Source organism: Falco punctatus, assembly GCF_963210335.1.
Source record: "Falco punctatus genome assembly, chromosome: 10".
Taxonomy (NCBI): domain Eukaryota; kingdom Metazoa; phylum Chordata; class Aves; order Falconiformes; family Falconidae; genus Falco; species Falco punctatus.
The window spans coordinates 5,825,718-5,841,079 of record NC_137590.1 but is presented as its reverse complement, the minus strand read 5'-3'; the positions used below and the strand labels follow the sequence as shown (position 1 = coordinate 5,841,079).

Genomic DNA, 15,362 nt, shown 5'->3' with positions numbered 1-15,362 from the left:
CCATTAATCCTTGTGATATATAAATATTCCTCCCTCATTACCAAGTGTGGAATATCTATGAGGCGACAAACTCTACCTCTAAGGCGTAACCCACCCACATCCCAGCAAAAAAGAGCTCTAGGCTGGGCTGGCTGTGCCTACAAAGCCCTCATTGCAGCCAGTCTCCTGCCAGGGGCTGCTGGTCTGCCGGTAAAAGTTTTATTTCAGGACTGGGTCTTCCAGCCAGGAGGGAAGCCTTCATATCGCTGAGCCTTTGGCACAGCCTCTTTCCCCTGCTGCAGACCCCATGCAAGGGATGAGCATGAAAATCAGATGCCAGGTCTGGAGAGGGAGAGAAAACCAGCACAGAACTCCCAGGTTAAAGTTTAAAGGTGCTGGTCCTGCTTTCCTTCGTGGTGGGAGTCAGGGGCCCGTGCTGTGGATGACTTGTTTAAATAAACCCATGCCCAGGACTTTAGGGCTGTGAAATATCCAGCCCCCTGCACTGGTGGTTTCTCTGCTAGTGCTTTACACAGTACCAATAGCAGATGAATTTGCACCATTCACACAAGTGCAAAGACAGTGGAAACCCAAATAAAACACAGGAAAACAGGTTTCCAAAACCCTGGCTATAGATTTATTTGCATTGAGCTGTGAACCTGGCTGTGAATGCAAACTCTGTTCCCGACCTGCTGAAACTCCCACATGGCAGGCGGGCAGAGACAGGGGGCCTGATCCCTCCTTGGATCGGGGCTGGGGGCGACCAAGGTGCCCAGTCCTCCCCTCCTGGGGCTGTCCTGTGGCCAGTGGGCTGATGGCTACCACTGGCATTAACAGATGTGGCAGCCGCCCCGGGCTGGGGCCAGATTCTGCAGCTGGAGGCAGCTGGCGGAGGGCAGAGAGGCTGAGGCAGCTGCTTCAGCAGAGCCCAATTCCTCCGGCCAGCCCTGCCTGCGCCCCCCAGCCTGGGGATCCCCAGCCCCACGTACGTCCTGCAGCCCCACATACATCCCAGGTGCAGCGTTGCTGTGGCACCAGTGAGCCCCAGTGAGGGTCCCCACTCTCAGTGCAGCCATCCCGCTGCCCCCAAGCACCTTTTCTGGGTGCTGAAGTGCCATAAGAAAATACCCTCTTGTCTCTGCAGGTTTTTCTGCCCCCCACCTTGCGTTTACCTGAGCGGACCAGGATGGAAGTTAAAGCAAGACCAGATAAAAGGTAAGAACTCGGCAGCAGCCCTGGACCTCTCCTCCTGTGCCACAGAGAGCTGCCCTGCGCCTCTGCAAAGGGGAGAGTGACCCAGTTTAGTTTATCTTTGCCCCTGCCCCAAAGTTTTCTTTCCACCCTTGAGGCTGAGCCCTCCCCGGTCCAGACCCAGCGGGGGCTGGAGCCTGGGCCACCCACCGCGCCAGGAGGAGCCGAGCCCGTGCCTGTGCGGGGGCTGCAGGGTGTTTCTCCCCGTCTCTTCCAGCCAGGGACCTGGGAGAGGCGGGTTTTCGGGTGTGCGGGTACATGGGGCTGGACAGCATGGGCAGCAGCCTGATGGAGACCCAGAAGCTCAGCTTTGAGGAGCAGCCAGACTCAAAGGTAATGCCGCTGCTCCCTGGGGCTGTGAGAAGCCCTCTCACTCACATCAGGGCCGGGCTGTCCCCAGTGTCACCCCATGCCCCGGACTGTCACATCATCCCCTTCCTCAGGATGTTGCAGTCCTTCCTTCCTAGCCATCACTGCCCCCGCCTGCTCTGCCACCCTGCTGTGGCACACGCAGCAGCCCGAGCAGCCAGGCAGGCTCCCCTGCCTTGCCAAGAGCCCTGTCTATCTTCGGCACCATCTTTTCAGATCGACAGCCCTGTGGCAGGCAGGCAGGCTGCCAAAATCTGCACAGCTCCCTCAGCCCTGGTACCTTCTCCCGATGAACTGCGCTGCTGCTTATTGCAAAATGAAAGCCCAGTCTTTCATTTGCAGATAAACATCAAAAAAAACCCCTGATCAATCCCAAAGTTCAAGAGCTTTAGCAGAGCTCTGGCATCTTTGGATAGGGGGAAAAGAAGAAGAAAAAGCATTATCTGGGTCCCCAAAGAGCACGGGGTCTGAGTCGGGCCAGAAATCTTACAAAAAGAGCCTTTGTCTGCAGTGCTTGCGTTGCTGCTAAGGCACAGCATATCAGCCAGGACGGGGGGAGAAACCATAAACCCAGGCCGATTTCTCATGTTATGTGGGATAAATCACATGTGAACATTCATTTCCATGAGGAATTCTCTGCCCCCAGTGTAAATAAAGCCTCTGCCGATCCCCAGATCTTCATTCCACCTGTAATAACATCTCTGGTCGTTTCCCCCTTTAAATGAACCCGGGGCTCTTTGAAAGGGTACTATTATGTCCTTGTGGGGTGTTGAGGAGGGCAAGGAGGGTGAGGAAGGCTCGTGGGGCTGGGCTGGAGCTGCCAGCAGCCCCTCTCTACCCTTGGTAGGGCTTCGGCTGTGCCAAGGCACTGTACATCTCGGACGCGGACAAGCGCAAACATTTCCGCCTGGTCCTGAAGCTCTTCTTCAGCAATGGGCAGGAGATCGGCACCTTCCACAGCAAGCTGATCAAGGTCATCTCCAAGCCCTCACAGAAGAAGCAGTCGCTGAAGAACACGGACCGTGAGTATGGGGATGACTCTATGGGGAGGAAGGTGGGTGTGAGCCCAGGGTGGGATGCTGTCCAAGTGCTCATGGCTTGACTCCAGAGTGGTCCAGGATGGACCCAAAGCCCATGGGCACCCCCAAAAGAGGATGTATCTGGACATATTGATGTCTCAATTCCAAATGGTTCACCCACCACAATGTGGAATGCCCTGATGCCAACATGCTCCCCACACCGTGGGCTTCACCTGCACCTTTGAAAAGCCCAGCTGGGCTGGCACGTAGAGAGAAGGGCAGCTGGGAGGGGTCTGGCTCCTGCCCGGCTGGGTACACCAGGAAACAAGACTTGCCCTCCCTCGGCTTGACAAAGCCATAGCTCAAGCCATGCACAGACCTGGCAAGCGCTAACACAGCCACCTCTCCCCACAGTCTGCATCTCCTCGGGCTCCAAAGTCTCCCTCTTCAACCGCCTGCGCTCCCAGACCGTCAGCACCCGCTACCTCTCTGTTGAGGGGGGAGCCTTCATCGCCAGCGCCAGGCAGTGGGCAGCCTTCACCCTCCACCTGGGTAAGGACCCTCGAGGGGCTGCTGATACCAGCGATGCCCAGGGCTGCCCACCTCCAGCCCTGGCTCTCCCCTCCTGCAAAGCCAGTTCTTGGGGGGGAAAAGGGGTGGGAATTAGCCTGAGGGTGCGGGAACCTAGCTCAGATCTCACGTCTGCCCAGTGTTCCTGGAGCTGATAGCCATTTCCCACTGGCTTTAAGGGTTGGTGTCATATCTTGAGGGCACATGGGCTGTGACCAGGGTAGCAACAGCTGACTTGGTCAGGAGGTTCACAAATCCAAGCAAGTAACTTGTCTGGAACAGGCCAAAGCCCAGCAGCATCTCTGCCCACACTACCTCCAGCAGTGTCCCTCCAAGGTACCACATCCCAGTCCTGCTCTCCCACGCTGTGCTCCCAGGGAGCAATGGTCTTTCCAAGCAGTGAGCACCTGCAGAGCAGAGAAAGCAATAAAAAAGCACCAGGAGCACAGCCGGAGCTGTGTGTAGCAAGGCAGCCCAGGTTAACCTGCTCCCCGGCTGCTTGGGGCAGTGACTCTGCCTCTCTCCTTCCTGGCAAGCCGACGAGTGCTGCACCCGGAGTGAGTTCCCCCTGCGGGAAGGGTATATCCGCTACGGTTCAGTGGTCCAGCTGGTCTGCACGGCCACCGGCATCACCCTGCCTCCCCTGGTAAGCCTCCATCCCTGCGGGGTCAGGCACATGGTCCTGGCCGCTCTGTGGCTCAGCAACGGGTACCATCCCTGGGCTGCTGCTGCCGCTGCCCGCAGATCATCCGGAAGGTGATGAAGCAGTACGCCATGCTGGACGTGGATGAGCCCATCTCCCAGCTCCACAAATGTGCCTTCCAGTTCCAGGGCAGCGACCACATGTACCTGTGTCTCTCCACGGAGAAAGTGATCCAGTTCCAGGTATGGTGGCACGAGGAGGGGGTGAGGACCCCCAGGGTGCTCCCTGTCCTCTCTCCCAGCTCCTCTGTGTTGGTGCTGGCTGGGGAACATGTCACCAGGAGGGGTCTTCTAGAAAAGAGGGTTTGCATCCAAGTTAAGGTCAGAATCACTGCAAAGCCACCTGCCTCTGTCTTGCCTGCTTCAGTGGGAACATCGTCACCAAGGTCTTTGACATTTATAGCCCAGTGAGCAAAGCAGTCTCTTGCTGGAACCGACCAGTCATCCCGACCCTGGTTCCCTGCCATCCCCACTGCAGTGTGCTTGGAGCTGTGATGCTCTCCACAGGCATCTCCCTGTCCGAAGGAAGCCAACCGGGAGCTGCTGAACGATGGCTCCTGCTGGACCATCATCGGCACTGAGACGGTGGAGTACACCTTCAGCGAGAGCCTGGCCTGCATCCACAAGCCCGTCAGCCCCGTGCCCCTCGTCACTGCCCTGCAGGTAGACACAGCACCGACCACGGGCCACTTCTCCCCCTCTGTCACCTGCCTCTACCATGGCTCCTGCTCCTGAGCCCTTGCACCTGTGCTCAGCATCTCCTGGCTTTGGGGTGCTGTGGGAATGCCCAGGTCTGGACTGCTGTGGTGGGGACGGGATGCGCAGGCAGAGCATCCTGCAGGAGAAGGAGTCTGGCGCATTCCACCATGTAACACACTGCCACGCACACTGCCTGTCACAGCTCACGGGTGGCGGGGACGTGGCCATGCTGGAGGTGCACGGGGAGTACTTCCATGCACACCTCAAGGTGTGGTTCGGAGACGTGGAAGCAGAGACGATGTACAGGTAATGTGGCCGAGGGGCGGGGAGCAGGCAGGGAACAGCCACCAGGTTTGGGCTGCGCTGGGCAGCTCTGGGAGGGACGTGGCTGCCAGCCTTGGGGACAGGGGCACTTGCACTGCCCGTCCTGCAGGACCAAGCATGAGCATTGCAGCGAGAGGCAGGGATGAGTGTGGCTGGTGGCTGCTCTCTGCCCTGGATGCAGCCTGGGGGTAGTGGTGGGTGGGAGATAACAGAGACCTCAGGGGGCTGCAAACAACCAAGCAGCCCTGGCAGAGAGGAACACAACACCCGGGAGAAGGGGGGAAATAGGCTGGAGGCTTCATGCTGAGCTCCAGGCTGGAGGAGTCATACTGGCACCGCTGCCGGTGTGGGACCCACCTCGGTTAACATTTTCCTCTCCTGTGCCATTCCCAGGAGCCCCAAGTCACTCGTGTGTGTTGTCCCTGACGTCTCTGCCTTTGGCAGTGACTGGAGGTGGCTGCGATACCCCATCGCAGTCCCGCTCCTGCTGATCAGGGATGATGGCCTCATCTACTCCAGCTCGTTCACATTCACCTACACCCCCGAGCAGAGCTTCATTCCAGGGCAGCAGGTCCTCTCGGATGTTCCCCAGGGCTCAGACAAACTGCTTGACAGCATCCATCAGGAATTCACCAGGACCAACTTCCACCTCTTCATGCAGAGCTAGCAAGCTGGCTGGGCAGAGGCTTGGCTTCACCTCCAGCTCCAGAGAAGGGCTGATCCATCCACCCCATCCAGGGCTCAGGGTGATCCTGGCAGAGGGTCCTGCCCACACATCGAACGCCTGCCATGTTACCGTGATTTGCTGACTTGTCTCTTCTTCACGGCAGCATCTCACCCTGCTGAGATCTTACGTGAGAGCATCAATAAATCAGGCTTGAAGGACTCGTTACTGATTCAATTGCTTCCTTACTAACCTTCACAATTTACCTCCCATGCTGGCACAGAGCATCACAGCTCCCTTGATATCCTCAGTCCATATATTCAAAGGCCAGGAGGGATAGGGATGATGCATGAATGTGACCTTAAGTGTTATTGACCTATACACCAGGAATCCCTGCATCGCTTCTGCGCTTTTCAGTAATGAGGAGCTGATTTCCAGCAGCCAAATACCCGGCACCAGATGTTTTGGTTTTTTATTGGAGGCCCAGATGGGGTCATTTCAAAACCAAAAGGGAAAAAGAGAGTGTGAAACCCAGCTCCTTCCTAGCTGGCGTGGCTCTGCCGAGCTCTGTTGTTTTACACACTTATACACACACAGAAATTGCAGCGCTGGCATCAGCAGGAAACTGCTGATGTAAAGATTCCATAACAAGAAGCCAGGTTTCTTGGAGCCAGACCTGAGTGTTCTGCAGAGTGGGTCTTACAGCTTTATTTAGTCTTCAGATCTCCATGGCATCAAAAGACCTATGGTGTACCTGGAAACCTGCTGGTTTCGAAACAACCCAACTGCCAAACCCACAGAGGTGTTCAACCCACCCTGAACTCGGTGGTGGCAGGGGAGCAGGGGGAACACGGTGCGCCACAACCCACAGCACCCCAGGCGTGCGGAGCACCCAGACCCACACGCAGGCCTCATCACCCAGCTTACATCTGTGTTTTGTGTGATCCAGCATGTTTTGGACACCAGCACCACACAGATTGACAGCCCCGGTGTGCATCCCCTGCCACGCTGCACCTCCACATGCTGGACCCGGGGCTGCAGGGCACTGATGGCCTCACCACCCAGTGTGGAGATGCACAGTGATGCCCGGTGTCTTGGCCACCTCCTACAGCTTGTGCATGGCCCTGGATCCTGTGGGAGCACAAGAGCTTTGGGTCTCCAGGGTCCTAACCCAGGGCTTCCCAGAGGGCAGCGCCTACCTAACCTCCACCAGGAGATGGGGTTCCTTCTTGCCCAGAACCTCACAGAGGGTGAAAAGCTGTTAGCAGACACATCTGTGTGCATCTGGAGCTGCAGCTGCTGGAGGAAAAAATCAGGGAGAATATTACAGTGCATGCCAACAGCCAAGGGCTGGCAGAGGAAAGGGCTGGAGGACAGAGGAAGGGTAACCATGTGAAGACCTGCAGGGGGCTTCAAAAGGGAACAAGTCCCTCGAGCAGAAGGCAGGTGTTGGGGGCAGTGGTACAAGACCTTACTGCTCCCATTCCTCGCAAATGCTTGAGCATCTTATACAGGTGGCTGAGGCAGCAGGGGCTTCCCCTTTGCAAGCACCTGCTTGGGCCACGCCATCGGCCCATGCTTACCATCCCCTACACTCACCTCTCCAGCAAATCCACCCTGGCCTTAATGTAACCGAGGATGAGATCACTTTTAACCAACAAAAGAAAAGCTTCTAACTGAGGATCCCTCGCATCTCCCCCAAAAGCATTTCCTCCCTCATGTCCTTGGGGAAGAGCTGGAGGGCAGTGAAAGGACGGGGCCAAGCCTCTCCGCCTGCATCCCACACAGCAGTGTCTGGAGGCCATGGGCTTCTCAGCCCGCTGCCCTCCCTCGGAGTCCGGGGCATAATTCACTTTTTATGAATGGAAAGCACCCTCAGCTATATTTAGCAGCAGCCTGGTCCTGAAGGGCAGGAGAAGCACTGCTTGTTGACTTCAAGGGCTTGGAACAAGCCTGCCTTGTTATGTTTACGGCGCAGCGCTTTGCTGGAGAGGCCAAGAAAGCACCGAGTGGCTCGTTCTTGAAGCCTGATGGATTAAGCAAACGGCTGCAGTAATTCAAGCCACATGGGGAAAAGGGAGAGGCGGCGGCGGGTGGGCTGGGGGGCCTTGAGGGGCTCCTGCCTTCCCCCAACCAGCCATGGTTCAATCTGCTTTTCACAGCAGGACCTGCAAATGGAAAATAAGATCTTTGCAGCTCCTGGAGGAGACACTTCCCTGCCACGGGGAACATATGCTCCACGTTGCAGTGGAGGAGCTGGTAGCATCGGCAAAGCTGTTTATTTGCATAATCACCGATTAACACAAACGTCTCGGACAGGCGCCAGCCATCCCGTTGTATGTTCTCGCTCGCTTGCGAGTCGGCAGCGCCCGTCTGCCAAATCCTGCAATAATCCAGCACGTGCCGGGGAAACACGCACGGACCGTCCCGCCAGCTCGGGAGAACTGGGCTGCCTGCTCGGAGCTGGGCTGCCCGGCACAGCCTGTCTGGCAGCTCCTGGCTGTGTCTCTGAATCGTACGTGGAGCTTTTCCCCGTCCCCAAAGCAGTCAGAAACACTGGTATAAAATGAAGCACGAAAAAACCTTCACGTCACTTCAAGAGCTGGGGATTTAGGAAAAGCATCAAATGCTTTAGGGATGCTGAGAATAGCTTAAGCTACGTGCATCCATGGCAACGCGTGAGCATCCCCAGGCAATGGTGAGGCTTGAAGGCAACGGGGATCCCCCGCTCCCACCGGGCTGGGGTGCAGCTGGGGCTGCCCGGAGCCCCACCACATCGAGGAGCCATTTCAGGTCCCAGAGGTGAGCGTACCTTCAGAAACATCAGGAGGGAATGGGCTTCCCTCCACGAAACGGCATCCCGGAGGAACATGAAGTCCGGGCTCGGTCCGTCTCCCGTTGTGCCTGGGCTGTGCGGCGGGTCGGGCCGTTTGGAAGAAGAGCTGCTGCCATCTAGTGAGCCCAGGCACCGCCACCCCGCCCGCGGAGCGCCCCCGCACCCACCACACCGCCTGCCCCCAAAGCCGCCCAGAGGCTCGGGCGGGGTGCTGGGGGTCCCCTGGGCATCTCTGGCCGTCCCCTGGGGGACGTTTTCTGCCCAGTTCAGAGGGTTTGGTTGGTTCTTTTCAACAGTCATTGCACTGCTTTTTGCCCTAAGCCGTAATACAGCCGGTTTCCTGGTGGGTTGGCCGAGTGTTTTTCAGAGAGCAGGGGGGACAGCCATGGTACACACAGGGTGCTGGAACGTCCCTTCCCTGCTCACCCACCCAAATCCAGCCTGGTCACACTGTTCTGGGCACCAAGGTGACCAGCAGGCTGGCTGTTTGTAGGGCAATTTGCAACCACACCTGCAGAAAGGCCAGAAAAACTCCAGTTAAAGGAGGTTTTGCACCCCCCGAGCACAAGGGGTGGGCAGAGAGGGGGGAGATGACCAGGGGGCTGTAAGGAATGGGGCTGTTCTGTACCAGCCTTGGCAAGGGCAGCCCAGGGCAGGTCTCTGTGCTGCACCGTGGCTTTGTCACCTCCCCAACATGAACATGGTCAGGGCCCCCTTGGAGGAGCACAGGGCTGTGGGCGAGCATTGCTGGGGACCCCACGTCAGGGTGAGTGGCTGCAGCCAGTGCTGGAGGCAGTGGGCAAGCAGAGCCACCCCCTCCAGAGCAGCGTGTCCCCCCCAGCCCTAAGCCCTTCGCCTGGGGCTGTCCTGTTCCCAGGCAGAGCCTCTGGGCAGTCCGGAGGGCCCACGGCCCACCCTGCTTGGTGTAAACGTCTGTATCACCAGCTCTCGAGAATGGAGGATGTGGGCATGCTGCTCTGCCCACCAGCCAGGGGAAAGGGGCAGAGAAAAACCCCTTTCTTGGAAATGTGGTGCTCCTGCAGCTGGTACAGTGTACAAATGGGACTCAGCCAGCAAGACTGAACCAAGGGGCCAGTTAGTGCATCGTAGCCAAAGAATCCCACTCCCTACCAAGCCCCCACACCGGTCCCAGCCCTATCTGCAGACCCCAGTTGGGGTCCCATTACCCAGAGCATCCCTCCAGTGGCACCCCTGGCCCCAGTGCAGCGCAGCCCTCTGGATGGGGCCATAGGTTTGGGCAGTGCCCAGAAAACCTGTGCTGACTTTACCCTTTTTCTGAGAGAACTGGATGCAAAACTACTTCGGGGCCAAAATAAGCTGAGCTGGGTTGTGGAGGAATTGCAATTACCTGCTCAAGAAACTCCAAGTGCATCAGGAACTGCCCAGGCATGCAGCTCCACTGGCCAGACGAAAAAAAACACCAAATAGCATTAAGGACAGAGCAAGCTGGAGGTACCCATGGGTGTCTGCATCACCAGCAATGCCAGGAGCAGGTATCATCAGCCCCTGCCCCAAGACGGGGTGTTCAGGGGCAGAGACTGCCACGCTCCCACACCCACAGCTCCGGGCACTCAGCCCTGCCCATGCAGCCAAAAAGCCTGTGGAAAATTTGGTTTCTTTATTTTTGATTTTGGGTTTTTTTTCCCTGAAAACAAGCTGAAAACAAGTTCACTCCTGGCAGGCTCCAGACTCCCTGCAGTCCAGGGAAGGAGTAAGCCCAGGGACCAGCAGCATCCCGCTGGGATGCAGAGCTGGACCACTGCCCCAAGGCTGCAGCCGTGGCTCGGTGGCTGGGTTAGGGGTGTGGGGTCAGTGCTGGACACAGCTCCCACAGCCAGCCCCACACTGCAGCGCTGCTGGGGGGGTGGGGAACCCAGCTAGCAGGGGCAGGACAGAGGGAACTGCCAATCTGCTTTGGTCCCACTCTCAAAAAAACCCACACAGTTTTCTCAGGGTTCACTGGGGAGGGAAAGTGGATTTTTAAACAGCTCAAATAAACAACCAGGCTTGAAAAACACGGGCCTGATTTCCATACACCATTGCTGTAATTAGGCATGCAAACCAGGCAGACAGTTACAGATTAGCACTGAGAAACTGGGTGCAGCTCCCTCCTCGGAAGCCCAGCAAGGGCTTGGCATCTGTGGAGCCACCAGCAGAGGAGCTGAGCAGCACCCCTGGGTGCTCATCCACAGCCCCAGGGCTGTCGGGCTTGGTGCTGCCCTGGTGTGGGTGTGCTCAGAGTACCACGCAGTGCCATGCACAGAGCATGCTGGCACCGCAGCTACAAGCACCTGGCCTGGTTTGGGCTAGGACAGCTGGGGGCGAAGCCCCAAACTCCCCCACTGGTGCCCCTCACCTCTGCATCAGGCCTGGCCAGCACAGCTCACTCCAACTGGTCTCTATGAAGGGACCGACACGTTGAGAAGGGCAGCAGGGTCTGGAAGGAGAAGCAGCAGCTGGAGGGTTTCAATCCTGCAGGGATGTGTCCTTGCTCCCCGGCCCCAGCCAGCACTGCGATTTTGGGGGGTGGGCTGAGCAGTGGCCATGGTCTAAAAAAACAAACAAACAAACAAAAAAAAAAAAAAAACAAACCAAAAAAACCAACCCACCAAACAGAGGAAATCTATCACTACAACTGTGATGTGTGAGCACAGCTCAGTCCAATGCAAACCCATTCCCAGAGGGAACGGCCAGGAGATGCAGCGCAGGGGAGCAGCACGGGGGCTTTAGCCCTTTGCACACCCACTCTCCACAGTGATGCTCAGCATGGTCCTCACTCGCCAGACCCATGTGAGGCTGAGGTGAGGCCCCCAGCACACCGTTAGTGGGGGGCTGTCCATCCCGATGGATGGAGGGGCTGCCAGGAGGTGCCTGTCTGAGCGGGAGCAAAGGGAGAAGCCCCCACTGCTGCCCCCAGCCGAGCCCCAAACCAGCACCCAGCAAAGGAGCTCGCAGGGTCTCCCACGCACAGGATGAGGCACCACAGGGCAGAAGAAAAGGCGCTTTATGAAACCCGCTCCAGCATGCGGCTAAATTAACACCACAAGCAGGATCAGTGCTGAGAGGCAGGGTGAGATTCGCTCTTTGCTTTCTGCCCTGGGGTGCACAACCAGGAGCATGGCTCCAGGAAAGGAGCCCCCCCACCCCGGCCAGGCTCTCGGGAAAGCTGGGGATGCACCTGGGGTTTGTCCCCATGCCCCTGTTCTGCGTCACCAGCCTGGCCAGGCTGCCTTTGCGGGTGCACATGGTCACCGTCCCCTTGCACCCCACCAACAGCCGACACGTGTGCGTGCACACAGCCCCCTGGGGCTGTGCTGGGGGGAGCAGGCTGGTTTGAAGGGCTCTTTGTTCCCCCGTGTAATTATACCCAAGCGGGGGAATAGAAACGTGCTGAAAACCCCTTGCTGGACCTTTCTAACAGGAGCTGGAGCATTCAGCTGCACAGTGGCCCCATTGTTCCCTCCCACGCGGCTGGGGCAGCCAGCCCACCTCCCACCTCCTGCACCCCCCACTTCCCTGAAATAACCAGCCTGCGATTAAAAAACAGGTCTTTTCCCTCTGCAGCATCAATACTGGGCAAAACACCCCAAACTTCCCCGTTGCGCCCAGGGCCGACAGAGTGACGCTGCAGCAGCAAGGGCAGAGCCCGCAGGTGAGCCAGTGCCTTTTGGCACTGGGAGCATCCCCAGCACCCCCAGCCCTCACACCAGCCCAACTGGGCAGGGCCATGGGGACATCTGCACCCACATCCATCTCTGCCCATGCCAAACCCCATGGAGATCTGGGGACACCCCATCCTTGCCCTGCCCCATACAGAAACGCTCCCACTCTTGGGATGCAGAGCAGCAATGGACTTGTGGCTGCAGCAAACTGGTTTCCAACAATGAGCTGGTCATTGGTGGTACAGCAGCATGCCAGTCTGACCCTCATGCTGGTCCCGGCGGGTTGCCTTCAAAATTAGGCAGCCCCAAGCTCTGGCTCTACTTCAGCCTGTGCTTCTTCCTGAGCCTGCTGCAAGGAGACATGTGTGAAGGGTCCCCAGCCATCATCTTCCTGGTAGCCCCAGGAAAGGCTCAAGGGGAGGACCAGGGTTTTGGATCACCTTTGCCAAGGATGGACTTACAAAACAAACCCGCAATGAGCCCAACAGTCTTAGTAGCCTTGGTGGCCAGATCCTGCACAAGCACCACCCAGGCTAAGGACAGGCAGGGACTGGCTGCTGGCAGATGCTCAGCATCCTGCACATCTGGCTGTCTTGGCCACACAGATGAGCATCTGGGACAAGGGGCCACCCATCCCCGCAGCCAAACGGAGATGCCAAGCCAGCATTCCTGCCCAGAGATCCCCAGGAGCTGGGGCTCTGCACGGAGCCACCGCCGCCCCGTGCCCCGAGGCTGGGGGTGCCACTGGGAGCCAGGCTGGCTCCACCACACCCTCTGCGATGCTTGGCATGGCCCTCGCAGGTTCGGGCATGCCAGTGGCTCCGGGGACACAGCTTCCAGAGCTGTGAACACGGTGGCTCATAACAGCACACTTACCCTGGGCCAAGACTAGCGGGGGGGGGGGGGGGGGGGGGGGGGGAGGGGGCACCGAGCAGAAGGTGGGCTTGGAGGAGCAGCTGGGGTGGCCAGCAGGACCCCCATGCTGGGTGGTGGGTGCCTCCCTGGAACAGGCTGGCTGGCACCCCTGGCTGCACCACGCTCGGCACAGCTGTGGGTGGATTTTCCTCAGGTGAGCTTCCAGTGCTGCAGGGTCACAGCAGACATGCAGGAGCTGCTCCCCCCCAGGGTCCGTTCTCACCACTGAGTTCTGCCTTGTCTCACTGCACCAATCAGATGCTTCTTCACTGAAGTGACCCCATGTTATTAAGTTTAATCTGATCCCAGGACAAATACATCATTACAGCTTTTCCCACCCACGCTTTTCCCAAGCCACCAGTATTTTAGGATGGCAGGAGAAATCCCTGCCTCTTCTGGTTTTTACGTGGGGACAGGGGATCTGCACCTCCATCTGCTCTGCTGGGGAAATGGAGAGGGGCTGAGCCCATCCCCGTGGCGCTGGGGCAGGAGCAGGGGCTGGGGAGCTGGGTGCTCTCCCTGCATGGGCTGTGGCATGAGGCACAGCACGATTTGATGATCTCCAGACACCAAACAAAGCGGATCCTTACCTCGGGGGTGAGGTGGGTGCTGTCAGGGAGGCACAGACTTTCCCAGCCCAGCTCAGCAGTGACTCGGGCACAGGGCGAGGGCCCAGGACACAGCCCTGAGCTCCTGAAACGTGCATCCCACACGCACACGGGGAAAGCCAGGCCAGCACCTCACCGGCCTTTGCTCAGCCTGAGCACATCCTGCCACACAGCCAGTCTGGGGGTCCCCCCTTCCTCACAGCACACCCCCACCTCCCCAGCCACCTACGTGTCTGCTGCATGTGTCCAGCTGGGCGCTGCTCCTCCCCACAGCAAAGCCCCACAAAGGCTCTTTCAATGCCTTTTGCAGGGAAATGGTACTTCCCTGGGGGTTGCAGGTGTGGTTTGGAGCCCAGGCCACCTCTGTGAAGCTGCCCACAAGCTTTGGCTGTGATACCTGCCACAAAAAGCACCATAGCTAACGGCTTGCTGATGCTTTCTCTGAATCCTCCACATACGGAGCACAAACCTGGGCTAGGGAGCCCCGGGAAGCGCTTGCTGCCACCTGAGGGTTGAGGAGCTGGTGGCACCTCCAGGTGAGAAGCTGTTCCGGTCCCTCTGCGTCTGTGCCAAGAGCTCAGGGCCTTTAGCTGCAGCGGTTGAAGCTCTTGCAATGCCCTGGGGAGGGAAAAAAAAAAATAAATGAAGGTGAGAATAAAAAAAAAAAAGAAAGAAGAAAGGGGGGGGGGCGAGAAAGCAAAGAAGAAAGGGGGGGGGGGGGGGGGAAGCAAAAAGAAAGCAGCAAAAGGCCAAGCTCTCAGCAGCCGGCCGGACCCCGGACACGACGCGCGCGGCCGGCGCTCGCCCGGGTCCCCGCGGCCGCTCGGGGTCCGGGGCCGCGCTGCGGGCGGGGCCGCCCGGGAGGTGGCGGCAGACACACGGCGAGCGGCGGGGAAGCGCCGCGGCAGCCGGGCTGGCAGCGGGGGGCTGCTCGGCCGCGGGGCTCCCGGCAGAGGGGGCTGGGGGCGGGCAGGGGGGCGGGCGGGGGGCGGCGCGGACCCCCCCAACAGCGCTGCTACACCCAGAGGGGCAGCGGCGGGGGCGCAACCCCCCTCCCCACCCACCGGGGTGTCTCCGGCCGGCTCGTGTGGGCAGTGCTGGTGCCGGGGCCGCCAGCATCCCGGCCCTCCTGGGCGGGGGGTCTGCGCAAAACACAGCCCTGGGGGAGCCGCGCTGGCGGGGGGTGATGTGCTCAGCCCCCCAGACACCGGAGCGTTGGGGCACAACGTCAGCACCGCAGCTGGCACCGAGCAAGGGGGGACAGAGGAAGGCGAAGGGGCAGCTGAATGGCTTTAGCCCCCCGGAGCGGAACGTCCCCGTAGCAAAAGGTCAGCTGTCCCCGAGGAAGGCAGGCTGTCACCCAGCAGGCCCCAGCCCCGAGGACAACCTACCTCCTGCACAGCCCCTGCTCATCTCTAACTGGGAGCCCAGTGACCCCCACTGGTGCCCCCCACCCACAGTGGGCTGTACCGGGACCCCCCATGCTCTCCCTGCTCACCCTCTCTCCTGCCTGCATCCCGCTCAGCACCCGGGGGCTGGGGGATGCTCAGGGGAAGCACCATGGCTCCGGGGTGCAAGAGTTGTCCCCTCCCATACTGCAGGGTCTCTGCAGGCAGCCGGAGTGCCCTGCACGGAGAGGTGGGTGGCCTGTGCCCCCCTGGAGGGCTAGAGGTGGTTGCACCCCGCTCTGTGACTCATTTTGGCACCTCTCTGGCATACAGCACAGCACCCACCCCAGCCCCA

General features: G+C 59.1%; 1 protein-coding gene and 1 long non-coding RNA gene across 2 annotated transcripts in view; one reads left to right on the top strand and one right to left on the bottom strand.

Annotated features, from left to right (window-relative positions):
• The window catches only part of RBPJL (recombination signal binding protein for immunoglobulin kappa J region like), a 17,887-nt gene extending 12,274 nt beyond the window's left edge, over window positions 1-5,613 (top strand). Inside the window, exons 3-11 of the mRNA XM_080406061.1 lie at window positions 1,124-1,194; window positions 1,448-1,563; window positions 2,447-2,621; window positions 3,033-3,170; window positions 3,725-3,834; window positions 3,933-4,073; window positions 4,398-4,553; window positions 4,792-4,895; window positions 5,307-5,613. Of these exons, the coding sequence (XP_080262187.1) occupies window positions 1,124-1,194; window positions 1,448-1,563; window positions 2,447-2,621; window positions 3,033-3,170; window positions 3,725-3,834; window positions 3,933-4,073; window positions 4,398-4,553; window positions 4,792-4,895; window positions 5,307-5,580 (1,285 nt within the window). The 3' untranslated portion in view covers window positions 5,581-5,613. The remainder of the gene's footprint in view (window positions 1-1,123; window positions 1,195-1,447; window positions 1,564-2,446; window positions 2,622-3,032; window positions 3,171-3,724; window positions 3,835-3,932; window positions 4,074-4,397; window positions 4,554-4,791; window positions 4,896-5,306) is intronic.
• On the bottom strand, window positions 3,343-15,362 carry LOC308071123. The gene is made up of 7 exons (XR_013930993.1): window positions 14,394-15,362; window positions 14,089-14,237; window positions 9,783-10,983; window positions 5,611-8,924; window positions 5,271-5,517; window positions 4,038-4,181; window positions 3,343-3,595 (listed from the first exon to the last, which is right to left on the bottom strand). It is a non-coding gene; the product is annotated as an uncharacterized lncRNA (long non-coding RNA).